This window comes from Hesperophylax consimilis, chromosome 9 (genome assembly GCF_061612785.1).
Source record: "Hesperophylax consimilis isolate HC1 chromosome 9, BYU_Hcon_1.0, whole genome shotgun sequence".
In the NCBI taxonomy this organism is placed as follows: Eukaryota; Metazoa; Arthropoda; class Insecta; order Trichoptera; family Limnephilidae; genus Hesperophylax; species Hesperophylax consimilis.
In genome coordinates, this window is record NC_142844.1 from 1,372,870 (window position 1) to 1,393,579 (window position 20,710).

A 20,710-nucleotide genomic window follows, 5' to 3' on the forward strand; every position below is an offset into this window, starting at 1 on the left:
CTACTGATTTGTTGTATTCTTCACCTAGGGCGGGAATTCAGACGGCTAGAGCAACCGATATTGACAGCTTCAAGCGTTGTCTGAATAGTCCTAATAGAAAAACACGTTACTTGTATTTAGCAGTGCGCATATTCCTCATCTTAGTTTCTTTTACTGGGTAAAGGCTTCCCAGAATTAAATGTGAGGTACCAGAAATACGTTTAGGAACATTTTATTTCACTACCCTACTAGCCGCACCCCACCCCGCATTGCTATGGCTCAGTCTCTCTGTGCAGATAGAGAAGCAATAGCGCGTGTTTTTTTTACGTCCAACAAATAGCGCTGTTTTTTAAATAAGGCACGCTTGTCTAACAGATGGCGCTGTTTTTAAAAAATGCATCTTTGAAAAAATCACGTCTATATGATAAAGGTATATAAAAACACACGCGTACTCGAATGTAACGTTGTGTCAAAATTTTAAAGCAATTTTCTTTTTATGTATCTTCACTTTTACTCATTTTCTCTATTCTTAAATCCTGTATTCCTATAGGATAATTTGAAACCTGTTAATTTGACTGTCCTAAAACGGGAAACTTTCCTAGATGGACAGTCAAAAGCTTCCTTGCATAAAATGTAATTAATATTATAAAAAATAAATAAATTGGTGAAGAACTTTCGGAGATTTAAGATTTTGAACAAACGAACATTTACATTTTTACTTTTACATAATAAAATACTATAAACTTTCAATTCTCATATGACTTCACACATTTAAGTACATATCGAGGGCTTAAAGTTAAACAACATTATCTACAAAAAACATACAAATAATTGTAGGTCTTCAAATAAAGTTATCTATAAAACATATCAATCATTTGAGGGCTTAAAGTCAAATAACATTTACAAAAAGGCATCCCAATAATCATTAGTATTGGCATGTTTTACGTATGCTACGTTGTTTGACTCTAAGCCCTCGAATTATTGCCATGTTTTTTTGTACATAACATTATTTGACTTTAAGACCTAGAATTATTTGTATGTTTTTTTAAGTTAGGAAAAAAATAAGTTACAATGCTGGAAGCAGTAACAGCAGTTTATGAAGACTGTGACAGGTAAAAATATACTTTTATGAAAAACAGCGCCATCTGTAGGACGTAAAAGCAACATGCGCTATTTTTTCTCTATCTGCACAGACAGAATGAGCCACAGCAACGCTTGACGGGTACAGCTAGTAGATAATAAATTAGTATTTCAAAGTTTTGGATAGAGATAATTTTACCATAGTACCTTAGTCTATATTTTACTTGAAGCAATTCTCAAGCACATTTGGGCATCTGCAAATTTATACATCGCATCATTGTATGCCACATGGCTGCATTTTCAGGTGTGCGCCCTTTGTCTGGGCAAATTCAAGATTCAATTTCAACAGGGATAAATTAATGAAACAATACTCTTGAGAGGCATAGCAACATTTGAATTCAGTTATGCAAATTTAATTAAAAGCTTATTTCAAAACAAAAGTTGATTTACCAACACAATAAAATATTATTAAATTCAGACAATTTTGTTTTAATTAGGTATTTAATTGAAGCAGCTTTGTAGGTAGGTCATTCTGTTTAAGGCTAACTGTAAAATGTTGGCAGTGTCCAAGGATGTAAAAATAACAAGACTGCAAATAATTAGCATTGAATGCAATGACAGATTGAGTACCATGGATAACCCCTTCCTAGAAACTTTAACAAAATAAACAACATTTCCTCGTTTCACAGAAATTATATTATATTCTTCTAAGGTTGGTCAATAGGTACAAAGGTTTCAAATAAACAGGATTAAATTTTAAAATAGTCTTATTTTAAAAACATTTTTAAGCTATTATAAAAAAAAAACTTTACAATATAAAGAAATATCAGTAAATAAAAATAAATGAAATATCATGGCATGGTTTAGTGGCTCCATCGAATATTTTACACTTAAAATATGAGCCGAATGTATACAATACAATACAATATAGTCAACATCAAGATTTGCTTACTACTTACTATAAGGCCAGTGCGCATAGAACACACAATCCAACGGCATAATATAATAATATAGTATATCTTTCCTTCGATGCAATTATCACGTGCATTGAAATCTAGTCAAATGCTATCTCAGGCAAAGTCACATCCAACAATAACAAGACTGGGCAATTTTACCAAACATAAGGCAGAAACCAGCAACCATTGGATACATACACGAGACAAGGCAAGCGCACACCCGCAACGTGAGTCACAAGTCACTTCCACGGAACATCACAAACATCCACCGGCAGACCCTCGTGGTTCCACTTCACGACACCGAGCTGATGGCATTGTGCGGTGACCCCATCTGCGTCAGCACCTTGTCCAGCCACTGCAGCGGCCCGTGCAGGTGGATCTCTATCCAGCACGGCGTCGATGTCACATCCTGGCGGTGGTATTCCGCCCCCCAGCCCTTCACAAAGGACATGCGGATAGTACACATCTTGGTCAGTTCGTACACAGCCTCGAAGCCGTGGTTTACACTCTGGCTAAGTAGCTGGGCAAACTCCTGGTTGTTGAATATCTTCAGGGAACATGCGGGAGGGATCTTGCACACGGTGGAGGGGTGGAAGCCGTGATGGTGGTTACAGTTGCGGCTCTGCACAAAGATGGCCGAGTCCGACAGGCACTCGGCGTATACCTCTCCGCCCACGTAGTAAAGGTGCACTCCCTTGCCTATGTGGCGTCGGGTGTTCTCAATGGTACTGTTCCGGTTCACGTTACTGAGCTGGCCGAGGCAGAAGCGGTCACTATTGTTGGACGGGTTGGTGAAACCATCCACTATCACCGAATGGGAGTTACAGTGGAAAACCTCTCCCACACGACAGTTCAGTTCATAGTAGGCGATGGAGGCCCAGTAGGGGGGCTCTTGATAGCTCACTGGCGCTACCTCTCCTGGCCCGTCCGAGTCGTCCGGCGGGGTGGAGGGGCTGTAGGCGGGCGGAGGGGTCTCCGCTAACGTGCCGAAGGGACTGACAGGGCTTGCGGAGCTACCGGGGGAAGGCACACTGGACAGGGAGGCAGAAGGGGAAGGCAGGTTGAAACCAGAACCCGAGTAACTGACATTGTGGGGCATAGGGGGCTCAGCCACCTGTTGGAACGGCAGCAGTGAGTGCCCGGGAGCAAACTCCGAGTGCCGTGGAACCAGCACCGGGGGCAGCACGGGGCTCTCCACCCTCTTGTAGTGGTAGGGGTTTATGCAGACCTCCTTCTGCTTGGCACTGAAGGGGTATTGGCAGAGTTCTAGGGGCTTGAGCTCGTGATGGCTTTGAAGATCTGGCCAGCGCCAGACGCGGCAATATATCACATGGGGAAGGCCTTTGCGGTGAGAAACCTGCAATTGCAAATATCATGCGTTAAGCATGGGATAATTGAGTAAAAAAAAGGAACATGAAAACGAAATTTCTCAATTGATTTATCAGGTGTAATGATTTTTAATTTTTTTTATCTATGTGCATATTTAATGACTTTGCAAGAAGTACAAAAAATCATTTTATATCACAAACAACAATATATGGTAAAAGTGCCTGTGTCAAATTTGCGAATCTCTCAGGAATTAAGATTGTTTATCGACTTCTTATCGTAAAAATTGCTGAAACAATATTTTGACTTCTACATTCATCTTGAGCACCTGACGCTTTAGTTCCTTCTTACACATCTAAACATTGCAATATATTACATCCCATAATATTATAGACTACATATATGAAATCATTAATAAAGGTATATACAAACCTGCAGTCGTCCGTCGAGAGATCTGGGAATAGTGACACATTTGGAAGGAGTTCCCGGACAAGAAAGGGCTCTCTCTAACTCTTCGATGGCTCCTTTCCTCTTCTTTAACTTCTTGACAAGGCTATCTACTGCCTTTTCCGCCCATTTTTCTTCTTCATCGCCCTAAAATATAGTAAAACAGTGTGTGAAATAGATCCCAGTAATCAGGGATGTACATGAAAAGATAATGAACATACAGGGAACTTATGAAAAGCTGTAATAATAATAATAGGGCATGTTAGGGTGTGTTAAGCATTTGACATTTATTATTAATCACACAAATATTCACAGATCTAAAAAATTGTTCTGATAATAAATTGAATCCAGAAAAATGTACATTTTCAGTAATGTGTGGATTTTGGTATATTGAGGAGTAATGTACAAAGCACACAGTTGAACATATCACAATAAAACTAACCTGTTTCCATCCAAGTAATTTTTTCACAGCAGGACTTGTAAATGAAAATAAACTATTCAGACTTGACATAGGTCCACTGCTGGAAGATTCAACGTCGTCTGTCTCCATTGCAAATAGTTATGGCGGTAATTGCTAACTGGAAACATGAAATGATTTATTATTAGGGGTATAATCAAGGCACAGGAACTGGTGACTCATTTGTATGGCACATACGACGCTCGCAGGCCTATAATACACTTCCGCGAAATGAACTATCGATCGAAACGAATATAATTGAAGTAATTCACAATCTACAAGAAACAAGCAAATATGAGAGCGGTTGGGGGAAAATGTGTTTGAAAACTGTTAGTTACATTAGCGTCCAAACGGAAAGAGAAGACATTTGGCGACAGAATGTCTGAAAAACAATACACTCGATTTTAGCCGGCACATGGCTATAAATTGTTAAAATTTGAACGAGATAAGATTTAAATGTTTATTTCCAAATGATAACCAACAAGTACATACCAATATCAGTCTTAAATATAAATATTTGTCAGAAACTGTTTATCAGTTGATGTGAGTCGATGGCTTTTTTACTAAATCTGTCCATCTCTGTCACGTCACAATGCTGCCATTTGTTAAATATTTTAGTACCAACGTAACGAACGAGATTTTTCAAATCCGGCAGGGGAGCTTGGGATAAATTCATACCCAAATAAATGATCATAAAATAAAATGTCTTGCGTACGGTTTACCTATCTATAAAACATTGAACTATCGCTATAAAACATTAAATTAACGCTGAATTTATCTAACTTTTTTGTAACACTGCGTTGAAATAATATATCTGGTTTCACAGTAAAATATACAACTAACCCCAAAAGATTAAAATAACAAAATCGTTTATAATTGGATTGAGACACTGCAAGTATAAAATTATCTTAGTACAACGCAACATTCTATAACGATATTCTGGGAGGTTTTGGAGATTTTTCAAATAAACTTATTAAAAAACTCGTGTTTAGGTAAAATGATGAAAAATATTATTCTGTGGAATTGACGCGTGTGAAAAAACAGGGTTAAGACAATCGTGTGCCTGGCATGGCGCTCTGTTTTCCCTGTAGTGGTTTATTTATGCTGTACAGATTCTTCAGGTTGACCTGCGTCTACACAATACAAATACTTTGCATGTAATTTGAAGTTTTCATTAATGAAGCCAAATTTAGAGTAAATTTCATCACTTGACTGAAATATTACGCTCGAAATTGATCACTACTTGATCATTTAATTTAATTTATATTTATGTATCCGTTTCCACTTCTGTCTTGTTATTTTTTAATTACTTTTTATTTTTATTACTTGAGGCGATGCACTATGTCGTGTAATATTTTAAATTGAGTCGCTATCAATAACAACCCTTACGTAGATGGCGATAAGGTTTAAATTCCCGCTTAAACACCATCCGCCTGTTTTGATTTATGCAAGAAAAAAACATGGCCAAAAAGTGCCTTTTATTTTATTTTGTGGGTGTTCAGGCATAAATATTTTTTTTTTTCGATCATTTTATAAATAACTTAATTTGCCACATTATACAATAAAATTATAACCGAAAATGGGTTCGTAAGTAGGAGATTTTTAACTTTAAAGCAGTATTCATAGGCCTTATACATAATTTTTTTCTGGGCTTATTTTTATATATTTTTTTATTTATTTTTACTTATCTAAAAAATACTCGATTATTTCAAAGGCCAAGATGTATTCTAGTCGAAGTATTTAATTAAAGCATATGAAACATTTCTAGGCGACCAAATTTTCAAACCAAAAACACATGATTTTGCATTACTACGTATGGCATCGCCTTAACTAGCTGTACCCCACCACGCGTTGCTGAGACTCAGACTGTCTGTGCAGATAGAGAAACAATAGACCATGTTGCTCTTACGTCCAACAGATGGCGATGTTGGTTTTTTATATTTTTAAGAACCATTTTACCTGTCATAAGTGATATTTATATAATATAGGTATATAAAACACGCAAATTCAAATGCAACGTTGTCAAAATTTCAAAACAATCGGTGTGATTGGTTTATTTATGCAATCGGTGAAGAACTTTAGGAGATTGATTTTGAACAAACAAACTTAACGTTTTTATTTATATATATATATATATATGTATAGATAGATTAGCGCAGACCTGTGAAAAATCATGGGGAGTTAGAAATGTGGGATTTGTGAAGCTGAAAGCAAATATATTAAAAAAATATTTGCATCAGGAAATGAATCGCCTTTCAAAAACAAATATTTTCAATTTTAGAGATTTATTCTTGATAAATTACGATTTCTGTCTAAAATTTAAACACGTAAAAAAAAGATTTCAAGTATAGAATTACTAATTAATTAATTAAAATAAAATAATTTTGGTACTTGTCTACTTTGTCCATCTGAATCTTTCCCACAATCGGTTAAAATTTTGAAAATGACACTTAAATTCAAAGCAAATCTAAGTTCTAGAGTTCATTAAACTGGTGTTAAAGACAGAATCAAAACTGAAATTAATTTTGTTAAGGATTTTTCATGTGAAAACCTCACTAAGGTTCCGAATGCCCAGAGCCAGTAGAGCTACTTTTTACTGTACAAGAGCCAACTGTTCCCAACTATCTGTAGCCAGTGGAATAGGGGCAGGCATGTAGAGGGGAGGGGAAGGAGATGGGGAAGAGGATGACAATGGTAAAAAAAGTACCTTGCTATTCAGATCTAGGCACCAAACACAACTTAATGCCGACTCCAGACGCTCATGCAAACCCATCCGGCGTACCTGTAGAGGTGAACCAGATTCGCCTGGAGCGCCCACACATTCAGGCGGATTTCAATACGCGCAGTAGGAAAAGATGGCGTCCACAGACAACGTTTTAGTAATGCTCAGTTTGATATTGTCAACTAAAAAATAACCTTTAGTCGTTTAAAAATTGTAGTAAATTAAAATACCACAATTTTTGCTCATACATTTCTTCCAGCCCCGACCCTGACTTGGCAGAATCATTAATATTCTCAAATTCTTTTCTGAAGTTTCTTCTTAAATGCTGTTTTGATTGAGTTCCGTAAACTGCAGGGTGGACGCCACAACCTGCTATGGTATGCCTGCACAGTTGTTGATAAAACCGATGTTTGTGAATTGAATGATTTTGCAGAAATTTTCGCAAGTTAATTATCCAGTTATTATTTTCAACAGGTAGAAATTGACTGTAAATTTAGTTTCCTGTTTTGCCAAAAAGGTAATAGATATGGACTGCGCAGGTCTAGATAACTGTGCAGTTATTTCATTCACACAGTCTGGTGTGCGCAGGCGACCTGTGCAGGTTTAACTGAGCGTCTGGAGGCGGCATAAACCTTTTCAATATCATTTTGATGCTCTCATTGGTTATGAAAGAATTCCCATGCGCTTTATGAATCTTGTATGAAAGCATAGTTAAATCCCAACTTTTCATTTTTTATTCCTTTGACCATAAACATGAATCTCTGCACTTAAAAAAAAAATTCTTTGAATTACTTTTTTGTACTGGTTATATGTACTTTTGTATTGTAATAACAAACCCATATAACTATACTGGTCTTTGAAAGACACAATTGTAAGTTTATCCAGACCCAAATGCTATATTTTGTCTCAGCGTCAGTCTGCTTCCAATTTGTAAAATGTTGTTCTTCCTCTTTGAAGGACGGGGGGAAATTGGATAAAAAAATAAAAACAGTATATTTATTACTTAGTTTATTGGCGGAATACAATATAGAATACACATTACAATACATATTCATATTATTGTTCTCATTAAAATACTAATGTTCAATCAATTCATAACTTGAATAGCACAAATAATAACAATTACAAGCTAGAGCCCTGAAGCATTTATTTTTATGACAATGAATTTTTTGGATTAATGTGTTTTTGTTTTCAGAGAACAAAAGAACGTAATTTCTAACCGCCTAATAAAATATTAGGACACCACATATTATACACACAAGTGTCTCATCAAATAAGAAACATACTTTTCTAAACTCGACTAAAACTCAGCATTCCCTTTTAATAACTTGAAATTATCAACATTTTGGTTAACATCACTGATGTATGTGTTGTAGATGAGCTGTTATTCAAAAATAGTATTTATTACAATAAAACAGGCCATTCACTAGTTTATAGAACAAGGCAGTTAATCACATCACTGTCCAAATTTAAAGTTCAGACACTATTGTAATTTTCCATCTAATCGAGTTAGTGCCATACAAACATATTAAATAAATGTATACAAATGATGTAAACTAAGCATAATTTGATCCCGAAACATGAAAATATGGAATTATATAATATTATTGTATTCTTAAACAGGTAATAAAACAATGCGGACAGGTTCCTTCTTGACATACTAGAATTAACTTTAAGTAACTGCAGGCTTCAATTCATTGTAGAAACCCCAATTGGAATTATGTATTCCAATTACGTATATCTCAGAAGCAATAGAGGCATCTTACATAATTATTAAACCAAATTATTATGGATTTCGTAACTTACTATTCGAAAAAGCATCTTACTCTTTGTAAAATGCAGCAGAGAATTCACACGACACAAAGTTGTACAACAAAACTTGTGTATACCAATTGTGTATACACACTGTGGAAAATCATACAATGCCTGGTAGATTCAAGAATCTTTTCAACAATCAGATAAAAAATGTCATTTTACATTGTCATTATGCACAATAACTGTGCTCACTCTTGTTAAGCAAAGTTTTAAATTTATTTACTTGTGTATTTCAAGTAGTTAATAACCGATTGAGTAATGAAGTATAGATGACATGACCAGCTTTAACTTGACTAAATAAAAAACGGTACATGTTCCTAGCGCAAGTATGGCTTATTCGAAATTTAACAATATGATGCTCGTAGGTTAAGGAGATAAGCGCTCTACCAAAGTTGCTGCCAAATTCATAGTTTTTATTTTGTCACAAAAGATATAAAGAGAAGATCATGAATAAGTATAACTATTTATAAACAAATGACTTACAAGTACAAGCTATAACCACGCTTGGAATTTTTTTTAGCAATAATAGTAAAATATATTTTGAACACAATTTTATTGGTAGATAGCTCATCTTGTGTAATGTTATTTAATTTTCTACATAAATTTTGACTTTGTGAAATTGAGATTATTCGAAAATATTTGATGAACGAGATTGATATGAATGTGATCAGCCCAATATTCCAAATCAAGACACTTCTCATTGTACGTTCCAAGTGTATTTGCCATTTATGTGAATACACAATACACCATGCAGATGTAGTATGAAATACGTAATTGTCAACAGAACATTGTATAAAAAAATAACATAATAATCAAATGAACTTAAAGAAACTTCCAGAAGTTACCGCAACTTCCGTAGTTGTACAGACTTTACTGATAAATCTACAAATATTTCGCCCAATTAATACAGGTCAGTAGATTGTCCAGAATCTTTTTCGAACTAATGTTTTTCCGGTCTTTTGAAAACTATAAAATATTTTTTATTTATATAAAAGTACCAATTCAGAACCCACATAAAAAAGTTTGTTTTATCCTCCTACTAGCTTAAGTCCCTGGCGTTGCCCGGACTTTTTGCTGAGTTTTTCGAAATCTGTAGACATTTACCTTCCTCTTGCGTTGAAGGTCAAGTGCGCAAGATTTAATCAGTCTCGGAATAAAACAAAAATAATAGATTTGTATAAAAATCAAATCCACACCATACGCCTGGTGTCCGTCGCGCAGTCGCAATAGGGTACGGACAATCTATTATTGATACTGACAATTCGTGGTGAAATTCCAGTATGTTATATTAAAACAATTGAACTTTTGCCACTGTTACCATTTCAGCCTATTCTGTATCTTCAGATTGGTATAGTTTGAGGAAAATTGTACCAGTCTGAAGATGGACATAATAGGCTGAAACAGTCCAAAATAAGATGAAAAAAGTTTTAATATACCATTAACAGACACTCTCCTTTATATAAGTAGATAGATAGTCCTTTGAAGTACATAAGAGATTTTTAACGTGTATGAAAAATTTCAACTAAACAGAATCTCAACATAAATATTTAATTGATTTTGAATTTGACAGACTATATAAGATTCTGAGCAAAACACTGAGTGCATAAATTAGTCTAAAGATGACCATCAATGCGGTCACAAATCAATGGATGGCTATCAAGCCGGACTCGAGTAGTTTCTGAATCTTGGCCGCAATGTCAGGGTTCTTGAGATGGTCGTGAAGGGCTTGAGGATCTTGCTGCATCTGGTCAAGGATGAGCCTCATAGCCGGGTCCCGCAGGATGGCTTGCACCTCTGGGTCGCCCATGGCCTTCTTGCGCACCTCCTCAGGGTTGGAATTGAGCTGCATGGCACACGAGCGGTAGCCCTCCAGAGCTTCCGCATTGTTGGCATCCAGCTCCAGGGCCTGCTGGTAAGCTGTGGAAGCCTTTGAATATTGCTGCATGCCCTGGAAGACGGAAATAACAAATTTAGTTATTATTGCAAAAAAATATGGAAGATAACTCGTTCTTCGAACCCTTTTATTTAAATAAATAAACTAAATGATAAGTAGTTACATGTCGATGATGAAAAGTGGGAAATATTAACAAATCAATGTTAGAATGCTATTTCAAATAATTCGACAATTTTCAGCTGACAATATTTTGACCAATTTGATAGGTTAAATTGAAGCTTCAGTGTGTAAAACGCTGGCAAAATAACGGGTAGATGGTTGATTATCAGTAGTGTGAAATTTAACACACATTTACATATACATTATGGCCTTCTAAATTTAAACAACTGTGGTAAATTATACCAGAAAGGTTTGATATTGTGATGAAACTAGACGTAGCCGCTAGCTGGCTGGTAATAATAATTATTAATAATAATTAATAACTGTATTCAATTATTAATGATACAGGTCACAGACAAGAATTACTACCATGGAATAAGAATCAATATGATGCAACATTACATGTAATGTTTTTTCAAATAAAATCATGTAAAAAAAAAAAACTTTCTTTATTCCAGGAGTTCAATGATCCAGACTAAGAAAGAATAAACTTAGTCCTCCAACACACACCAACCAGCCTTAGTCAAGAGCTATAAAACAAAAACACCAGCCATCATGACAATTTCTTGTATCTTACAGGGCCACTTTACATGACAGATACATCTCTCGCTAATAATTATTGATAAAATTATGGTAGCAGATGGTTCCATGATATTTCATCAAAATTACAATTAAACACACCTTTAAAAAGTGATAGTTACCTATGTAACCTAGATTTTGTTTCATCACTTTTCATGACTTTATATCACTTTTTGTAGGTGTGTTGAACTGTCATTTTGATGAGATACCCGGTCACCGTAGCAGACAGGTACACAGCAATATATTGACATGTTCTAATAAGGCAGATTTAGATATCTGGAGGTTTTTTAACTAATGCTGGGTTCACACCTGATCTATTCTTCGATCAATGAAATAGATCAATGAGAACAGACTTTTTTTTTCCATGGAATAGAAACCCAAAATTGAATGGACTTCAACTTTCGTTTTATTAATTGACCGTAGACTCGTAGATCAGGTGAGAACAAGCGTAACCTCAACCATATCAGGACACGATAATCTCACGCATAATTGTATGATCTATATATTATATGAATAAAAATGCAAAAGTTCTTCACCGATTGCTTTGAAATTTTGACACAACGTTGTATTCGAATATGCATGTTTTCATATATCGTCGCATTAATTCTGACACAACGTTGTATTCGAATATGCATGTTTTCATATATCGTCGCATTAATTCTGACACAACGTTGTATTCGAATATGCATGTTTTCATATATCGTCGCATTAATTCTGACACAACGTTGTATTCGAATATGCATGTTTTCATATATCGTCGCATTAATTCTGACACAACGTTGTATTCGAATATGCATGTTTTCATATATCGTCGCATTAATTCTGACACAACGTTGTATTCGAATATGCATGTTTTCATATATCGTCGCATTAATTCTGACACAACGTTGTATTCGAATATGCATGTTTTCATATATCGTCGCATTAATTCTGACACAACGTTGTATTCGAATATGCATGTTTTCATATATCGTCGCATTAATTCGTAGACTGCGTAATTCCAAATTTTTCGAAAATACGTTTTTAATGCCATCTGGTGTTAAAATTAGACCCGCATCGACTAGTAAAACTCGAAAATTTAAAAAAAAAATTAACCTTTTAGATAAACACAAATTAAGAAACTGCGTAAAATTATGGTGCCATTTTTACTCGCGAATACTTCGTAACTCCTTAATTCAGTATTGGCCGGTGAGCCGTGCACGCTTGTTGTGTTTTTGACTGAGGAAATTTATTTACGGTGTAATAGTTTTACCGTGAAATTAACTGAGATAAGTTGATTCAATCAATTTTGAATATTTTATAACCTTAATTTTAATTGTGAAGTCACGAATAGTGTTTTGTATCTGTAGTCTAAACTGACGTCTTCTGCACCGTGTGACGCTCTGCCGTAGCTCTCTTGTTTTATGTGCCTCTGCGGTTTCGTAAATACCTAATAGGTCCTTGTTCTGTGATTATCTCTTCTTCAAGGTCACCATCTCTTTGCAAGTGGATCTCCTCCTGAGGCATATCCGGATCCGGTTCTTCACTGTCCTCTTCAAACAAACCCAAAATATTTACGGTGGAACGTGCGGCAATTCCGTCTCGTCTCTCCTCAGACACAGTCCGTTCTCTGTCAGGCATCTTCCGCGGGTCAAGCACATGTCTTGGTATGCCATCTACTTCGATGTTGTTGACTGAAGTAAGTCCTGTCACCCTCCCATGCACGATGTGCATCTCCCATCTACTGGTTTAACCGCAAGAAGATCGCCCACTTAGAGCTCAGTCAATACTTCCTCTTCTATATTCACTTGCGCAGAAGGGTGTCTCCACGAGTGTGAAGTGTGAACTATACTAGGCAGCGCAATACCTCGATCATCCTGACTTTTTGCAGCCAAAGATTGTACCGAAACACTGCCTGCAGGGGATCGCTTCCACTTCTGGCTGCAGTTCTCTTTATTGTTTGATGATGTCGTTCAACTATACCATTTCCAGCTGGTCGGTATGCCGCGCAAAATCTTTGACGAACATTCCATCTCTTACACTTATCTGTAACACTGTAGGAACAAAATGCAGTACCATTGTCCATGAGAACTACTTTGGGCGGGCCTCTTTCCCGAAACACTTCTTCCAAATGTCTGATAATCGAAGCTGCATTATCTGACTCGATTTCCCGCCACACGGCAAATCTACTTGGACCGCAATCGATAAATGTGAGTAAACATTTCCTACCGAAATAAGTAACATCAACTGCCAAGCGACTCCAGGTTGTCACAACATTAAGATTACCCGCTTCATGGGATGATGGTGGAGGGTCAATTGTCCTGCATTGTACGCAGGAACGCACGCATCTATCGACGTCCTTTCTTCTCGCCTCGGGATCGACCAGCCGGGCAAGATGAAGCGTTCACTTTACTCCAAAGTGATGCTGAGCATGAAGAGTTTCTACGCTTAAAGCACATGTTTGCTCACCAGTTCCACTTTCAAGTCTCTCCCACCTATCTTCACACTCTGAGGAGTCTCTTTCACAACGTTTCCTGTCATGGCTACTCTTTGCCCGGGTCTTGCAAACCCTAGTAAGTACATCAGTTTTATTTCTACAGGACAACAAGGGTGATCGACAATGTCAGATCAAATTCGTCTACAATCTCCTTCATCAACTCCAAGCGTCACTTAACGATCATCTCTGACACGACTACTCCCGGTCAGTGTAGATCTCACCCAGCACAAAACCGTCGCCGAATCTGTAATGATCTCCAGAGTTTGAAGATTTCACTTGAGAGTCAGATTTAATCCCTTAAGGAAGGAAAAGTACCAGCATTTACAAGACTTAACCTCTCAGACAAAGGCATTTGTATGCTATGTGTTCCTTTGAGAACTGTCAAAACGCGGAAATTTTTGTGTTATTCACGACTTTTGCTAAAAGCATCATAACTCACGTCTTGGGAAACGTAGCTTCATTCTAAAAAATGTTTTGGAAAGATTATGAAATTCACTATCGCATTGTTTTGTTATACGTAAATATTTGCGTTTCTAAATATACATTTTCTGAAAACGTCAAAAATATGTAAAAATCGCTGACCATTATTTCAAAGCTGTGAAAAATGTACTTTTTTCTGAGTATCATAAAGAAATAACACTTTATATATTGAAGAAATATAATTAAAAACTATTGGTCACCTCAAAATATTAACCGTCCAAACTAAAATATTTTTAATAAATTATTTAAAAACGCAATAAATTACGAACGAACAAGCTGACAGATTCAATCGACTCAGATAATGCACCTCAAGATTCCATAGATATTTTTGAATGCAGACGCGTAGCGTTATTCATTATCGATACTCTGTTTTTTAAATCATGGCAATCCGTATACTAGTGATGGAAATAAATCGATTTTTGTAAAATCTCGCGCGCTTACGTGAAAAGACGTACTAATGTCTTGACCGCTATTATCATATTTACGTCTTTTGACGTTCTAATGTTCCGAGTGGTTAAAACAGACATTAGAAAAGGATTACCACTCCTTTAACGATAACCTTCCGCATCATTAAAATCATTAAAATGCATCTAAATAGACTGCCTCGACATACACATACATTGTTGTGTTTTATTTTGTAAATGTAAAATTCCTATCTCCCAAATTTTCCGCTAGGTTGTTCATAAAACTGTTCGCAGAAAAGTATGTATCTTTTGTAAAATGCGTATCTCCATTCTCGGTTTTTACGTAAACTTCCCAACTCCGATTTGAAATAGAAAGCCTTAACTTACAAAAGTTTAATGATTGAAAATAAATTTCCAAATATATTATATGTTCGAAACAAAAATAAAAAGAATAAGCCGTCTTTAATTTTTTTTTCACTACGAGGTTTTTTGTGCCTCCTGTAAAATTTTACATTTGGGAGTTACGCATTCTACGAATTAATGCGACGATATACTTATATTATGTGGATGTCACCTGTGACAGTTAAAAACAGCGCCATTTGTTGAACACAAGAGCAACATGTGCTATTTTTTCTCTATCTGCACAGACAGACTGAGTTACAACAAGGCGTGGCGGGGTACGGATAAAACATAAACACACTCTTATCTGAGATATTTACCTGCAGAATCTTTCCTTTCCTGATCCAACCCTTGATGAACTTGCTGTCCAACTTGCAGCACATGTCGCAGTCCTTGAGGCCGAGGTCGAAGGCGGCCAGCTTGGTGTAACAAGCGGCGCGGTTGCTGTACAGCTTTGGGTCGTCGGGGTTTCTCTTTATGGCTTCCGAGTAGTGCTTCTCCGCATTTACATAGTCACCTGGAGAATTACAAGATAACTTATTAAAACATCTTTATGGCAGCTTGCCACACAAAACTACATATTGAAAGGTGGGTTAAATCCCAGCACTGGAAGGAATGGGAGAGGGCACCCGGGATGAGATAATCCAAAGTACTAGTAAACAGACCAGACCCTAGACGAACCAAGGAAATACTCAATATGGTCAGAATCTCACTGAGGACTACTAACAGGACATCCACCAGAGTGTGAAAAACACCAATAGATGCACAAAATGTAAAGAGGAAAGGTGAAGAGACTCTTACTCTGGTGCCAATGCGGGAATGGTACTCTGATGGGAACAAGCTCAGATGCCTGGGAAGACATATTGTGGAACCAGGGGACAACCCTGATGAACTTCTTCAATGGGTTACTGTTAAAGGAATGAGGTAAAATGGGAGATAGCCCAGCGGGCCCATGTCCTGAGTGCTCACAGGAACTATTCGTAAACCGTCTCCACATTATGAATAAATAATAAAAAATCATTTCATTAACTCAACAAATTTCTTAAAAGGCACTTAAAGAAGAAACTGACGTTATAGACGATGGGCTCAGTAGAAACATTACTGAAAATAACCAAGAAATACTGAATGATGCGAAATAGAAAAAATTAATATCACAAACCTTTTTTGAAGAAATCATTTCCTAATTCCTTTTCCTCTTCAGCCTTTTCAGGGTTTATGTATGATTTTTTTTCTACTTCCTTAATTTTTTTTTCAATATCGCTTAGTAAGGTTTTAATTTCAGGTGTTCTGTGTTCCGACATGGACTTTTCATAATAAGTTTTCGCTAATTTCCATTCTTCTGTTTTCTTGTATGCGTTACCTGAAAAATTGACAGAATAACATTAATTATTAATTGATTAAACAATTAACTTAACCGGCCACCGACGTCAGAAGGGATAGACATGCCCCAATGCAAAATCTGGGTATCATTTCGACGCGCTGGAGTCAACAGTCTTTTTGCCACCAGGAGGGATCGAGAACGGCTTGAATAAACTGCAACACAACATACGTTGACAGCCGACAAGTAAAGTTGGCTAAAATAAGGTAATGGTTTGCAGCGCACTCCATTGCGGGACTTTTCGGAGCAAGGCCTGAATGTTTGTTTACGACCAGACCCTCAGCCGCTCACTCATTCTTTACTGCGGGTGAGTTAAGTGTGAAAATAAATACTATAACAAAATATTCGATTTGGAAGCTGAACTTTTGTTCACCCGATTTGGGATTTGCAGTTGAGGATATTTTTTTTAAAAAGACAACTCGTTCGTAAGCAGATTATATTTCCGAAGACTAGATAGTGATAGTAGAATTGCCCGTACACCGTCAGATTCATCTATTGACAAATCACTGAAAGGGAAACGGTCAAGCCACCCTCCCCCATTCCGCGGGGCTTAGTTCCCTTTTCCTTATGGGTAGGTCTATTGATTTCTTATGTCTATATAACCATCTTGTAATGCAAATGTGAATTATCGATAAAACATAATAATATTCAAAAGTTGATGGATATTAAAGTAGAAAAAATAATAAAAAGCGCTGACATTATCTCAATAGATTATCTCCTGTATTAGAGAAGCCATAATGTTAGGCCAAATTTTTGTTACTTGTTCAATTGTTATCATTTGTGCAACATCCTATTTGTGATGGCTGAGGGCATGTTTGGCGACCACGTGGTATTAAATAAGAGAATTTAGTTTTCACTATGCATATTCAGATAAGTACTTACCAATACGCATGAAGGCTTTCGCAATCAATTTATAATCTGCCCTATTTTCTCTTCCTATTTCAATAGCTTTCTCACACTGTTCGACACATTGTTTAAATTCCCTTTGTTCAAAATAAACAGCGGCAATGTTGTTATAGTATGTTATGTCAGTCGGATCGTGAGCTACGGCGGCGTTGTAATGCTCCAGAGCTTGATCAAACTCTTTCTTCTTGTAGAACTCGTTTCCTTTGAGTTTCTCCTCGTTCGCCAGTCTCTTGTTTTCCGGAAGGTTTGATTCCGACTTGGGAGGGGCGGGTTTTTGGGTCGGAGGAGGAGGGGATGGTTTACTGTACGAGGGAGGGGAGTCGGTCTCCATGGCCTCTTCAGCATCAAGGCCGAGTAACACACTAATTGTGGTCATCAGACGTTTGTCTTGCATGCCTAGACCAAAGGTATTTTGTGGGTTTGTTTGCAAGTCCTAGAATTTAAAAAAATATTTTTTTAGACAGAAACTTAAATGTCCATACTATATGGTGTTTGAACTAAACAATCATAAATCCAGTTGGTAATCTGAAGATTAAAAGATGATGGTTTAATACAAGTTTGGGTGTACGATTGATATACTTATCGACTACATTTATACAATTAAGCATAATTTATACCAGCACTTTGGTGAATCCTACAAATTATAGTAGCGTTGGTAATGTAGTTTTACTGATTTGTCTTTTATGTAGTATTGTTCTAGTTTAAATATTATTTTATGTTACTATTACATGTTTTACTTATATTGTTTCATTTTCAGTTTATCAGTTTACTGTTAATCACGCTTTAAAATTTTTGTGTATAATTTTTGATACCTCACTAGGTATATTCTGTTCTTAAAATCCATGTAAAAGCCTGGCTGGGCGTAAAACCAAATAAAATGAAATACAGGTATTTTTTTGTTTCAGATTGTTGTTTGTTCGATACACCGGAATATATTCGGTTTATGGGTGAAATTCCTAAAAATTAAAACTAGTTATTTTTATACTAACTTTGGGCCGGGGAATCCGAATCTGGAAGAATTAGGTGGCGGCAAGCAATATTAACTGAATTACACGACTTTAAAATTTCGACGCACAAACAATTTAACTGGCCATTTTGAACGCTTTCTGACAATAAAACTAGTTATCTTTATACATCTTTATACTAACTTTGGGCCGGGGAATCCGAATCCGAAAGAATTAGGTTGGGGCAAGCAATATAAACTGAAATACATGACTTAAAAATTTTAGATGCAAACAATATACAACGCCATGTCGATGCGTTTTTTTGACAATATATCCATAGAAAAATAACCAAAGATATATAAAATTAAGTGTTGCTAGTAAGCAATAATATCAATAACGTAAAACAACATGTTTATAATTTCAGTAATATTTCTTATTCAAACAGTTAGATTTAGGTTTATTATCACGAAAGGTGAGTTTTTATGTCGGGGGAGACGAAAAAATATGCATTTTATATTTTAATTTTGTTAACATTATTTCAATTACGTAAGTATTTCAGTTTTCAAGTAGTTTAGCGGCTACGCTAGGTTTGTGTAACATGGTTTGTGATAGAAAAAAAAGTGCCCCCTTCGTAGCGCCTACTCGCGTCAAGGCAAGAAAACATCCCAGTTTTCAAGTAGTTTAGCGGCTACGCTAGGTTTGTGTAACATGGTTTGTGATACAAAAGTGAATAAAATGTATCTGAATACTTTACGTAAATGAAATAATGTTAGCAAAATTAAAATATAAAATGCATATTTTTTCGTCTCCCCCGACATAAAAACTTACCTTTCGTGATAATAAACCTAAATCTAACTGTTTGAATATGAAATATTACTGAAATTATAAACATGTTATTTTACGTTATTGATATTATTGCTTACTAGCAACACTTAATTTTATATATCTTTGGTTATTTTTCTATGGATTTATTGTCAAAAAAACGCATCGACCATTGCGTTATATATTGTTTGCATCTAAAATTTTTAAGTCATGTATTTCAGTTTATATTGCTTGCCCCAACCTAATTCTTTCGGATTCGGATTCCCCGGCCCAAAGTTAGTATAAAGATAACTAGTTTTATTGTCAGAAAGCGTTCAAAATGGCCAGTTAAATTGTTTGTGCGTCGAAATTTTAAAGTCGTGTAATTCAGTTAATATTGCTTGCCGCCACCTAATTCTTCCAGATTCGGATTCCCCGGCCCAAAGTTAGTATAAAAATAACTAGTTTTAATTTTTAGGAATTTCACCCATAAACCGAAGCTTACCCGATACACCTTCAGAGTTTAACTGAATTTTAAAAAGTTGATACAGTCGACAGCAAGTATTCAATAAGTTGTATAATAAGTCAAATATTAATTTTATTCAGTGGGGTCAAGGGTCAGCGAGATTTTTAATTCAAAGATATAAACGCTTGCAAACATGTTTAACCAAATGGAGACCAATAATGTAAAAGTTGAATGAAGGGTGTAATTTTGACAAAACCACACATCTATACAAAATAATAGACTAACCTGCAGGAGCTTCATGTACTCTGGATCATCTAACCATTCTTTCGTCCTGGGGTTATTTCTCAACTTGACGAACATGTCAGGGCCGGCAAATGGATTGGGCATGGAGGATTTAGGACGAGCCTGACTTCTCACTTCCCTCAATCCAGTTTGAAGCTGCTCATTGGTGGGATCTAACTCTAACCCCTGCTCAAAAACAGAGATAGCTTCGTCGTATCTTCCCAGGAAGGAAAGAGCGGATCCCTTTCTCGAGAAACCTTTGCTCCAAGTTGGATTTAAAGCGACGGTTTTCTCGGCATCTTCAAGAGAGGCTTCATAATTACCAGCCTTGGCGTGTGCCGCGGACCTATTGCTATATAGGACGTGATTTTTTTCATCCAACCCTATAGCTTCAGTATAGCATTTGACAGCTTCCTCGAAATTTCCGGAAGACAATGCTGCATTTCCCTTGTCCTTCAAAACAGTAACCTAAAAAATTACGAATTATTTAATTAAAACACCGGTTAAAAAATTGCAATCAAACAAGTAACGCACGTAGAGTGGATGGGTAATATTTACCTGATCCATTTAGAATTTGTTTTCACGTTTACAAAATAAAGCGCAAGAACTTAAGGCGATTTACGATTGTAAAAACCGAACAACGCAGACGACACCTGCGAACAGAGAAATGCGAACAACAAAATATGACAATTTGTTCAACACACGAGATCTTTCCAGAAACTTCGAAGTCACTTGCCTCTTTCGTTTTTATTTTATGGCT

At 36.2% G+C, this 20,710-nt stretch overlaps 2 protein-coding genes across 2 annotated transcripts; both read right to left on the bottom strand.

The window, feature by feature from the left end:
* Positions 1–1,470: 1,470 nt before the first annotated feature.
* Positions 1,471–4,830, bottom strand: Mad (mothers against decapentaplegic homolog 1). Its single transcript, XM_089635214.1, has 4 exons — positions 4,738–4,830; positions 4,231–4,366; positions 3,774–3,935; positions 1,471–3,372 (listed from the first exon to the last, which is right to left on the bottom strand). Exons 2-4 carry the CDS (start codon positions 4,336–4,338, stop codon positions 2,308–2,310), a joined length of 1,335 nt encoding a protein of 444 aa, XP_089491340.1. The 5' UTR covers positions 4,339–4,366; positions 4,738–4,830; the 3' UTR covers positions 1,471–2,307.
* A 3,132-nt stretch (positions 4,831–7,962) lies between these two features.
* On the bottom strand, positions 7,963–20,700 carry Stip1 (Stress-induced phosphoprotein 1). The gene is made up of 6 exons (XM_089635522.1): positions 20,509–20,700; positions 19,954–20,418; positions 17,434–17,890; positions 16,333–16,533; positions 15,494–15,690; positions 7,963–10,730 (listed from the first exon to the last, which is right to left on the bottom strand). The coding sequence occupies exons 1-6, from the start codon at positions 20,515–20,517 to the stop codon at positions 10,425–10,427; spliced, it is 1,635 nt and encodes a 544-aa protein (XP_089491648.1). The 5' UTR covers positions 20,518–20,700; the 3' UTR covers positions 7,963–10,424.
* Positions 20,701–20,710: the final 10 nt, after the last annotated feature.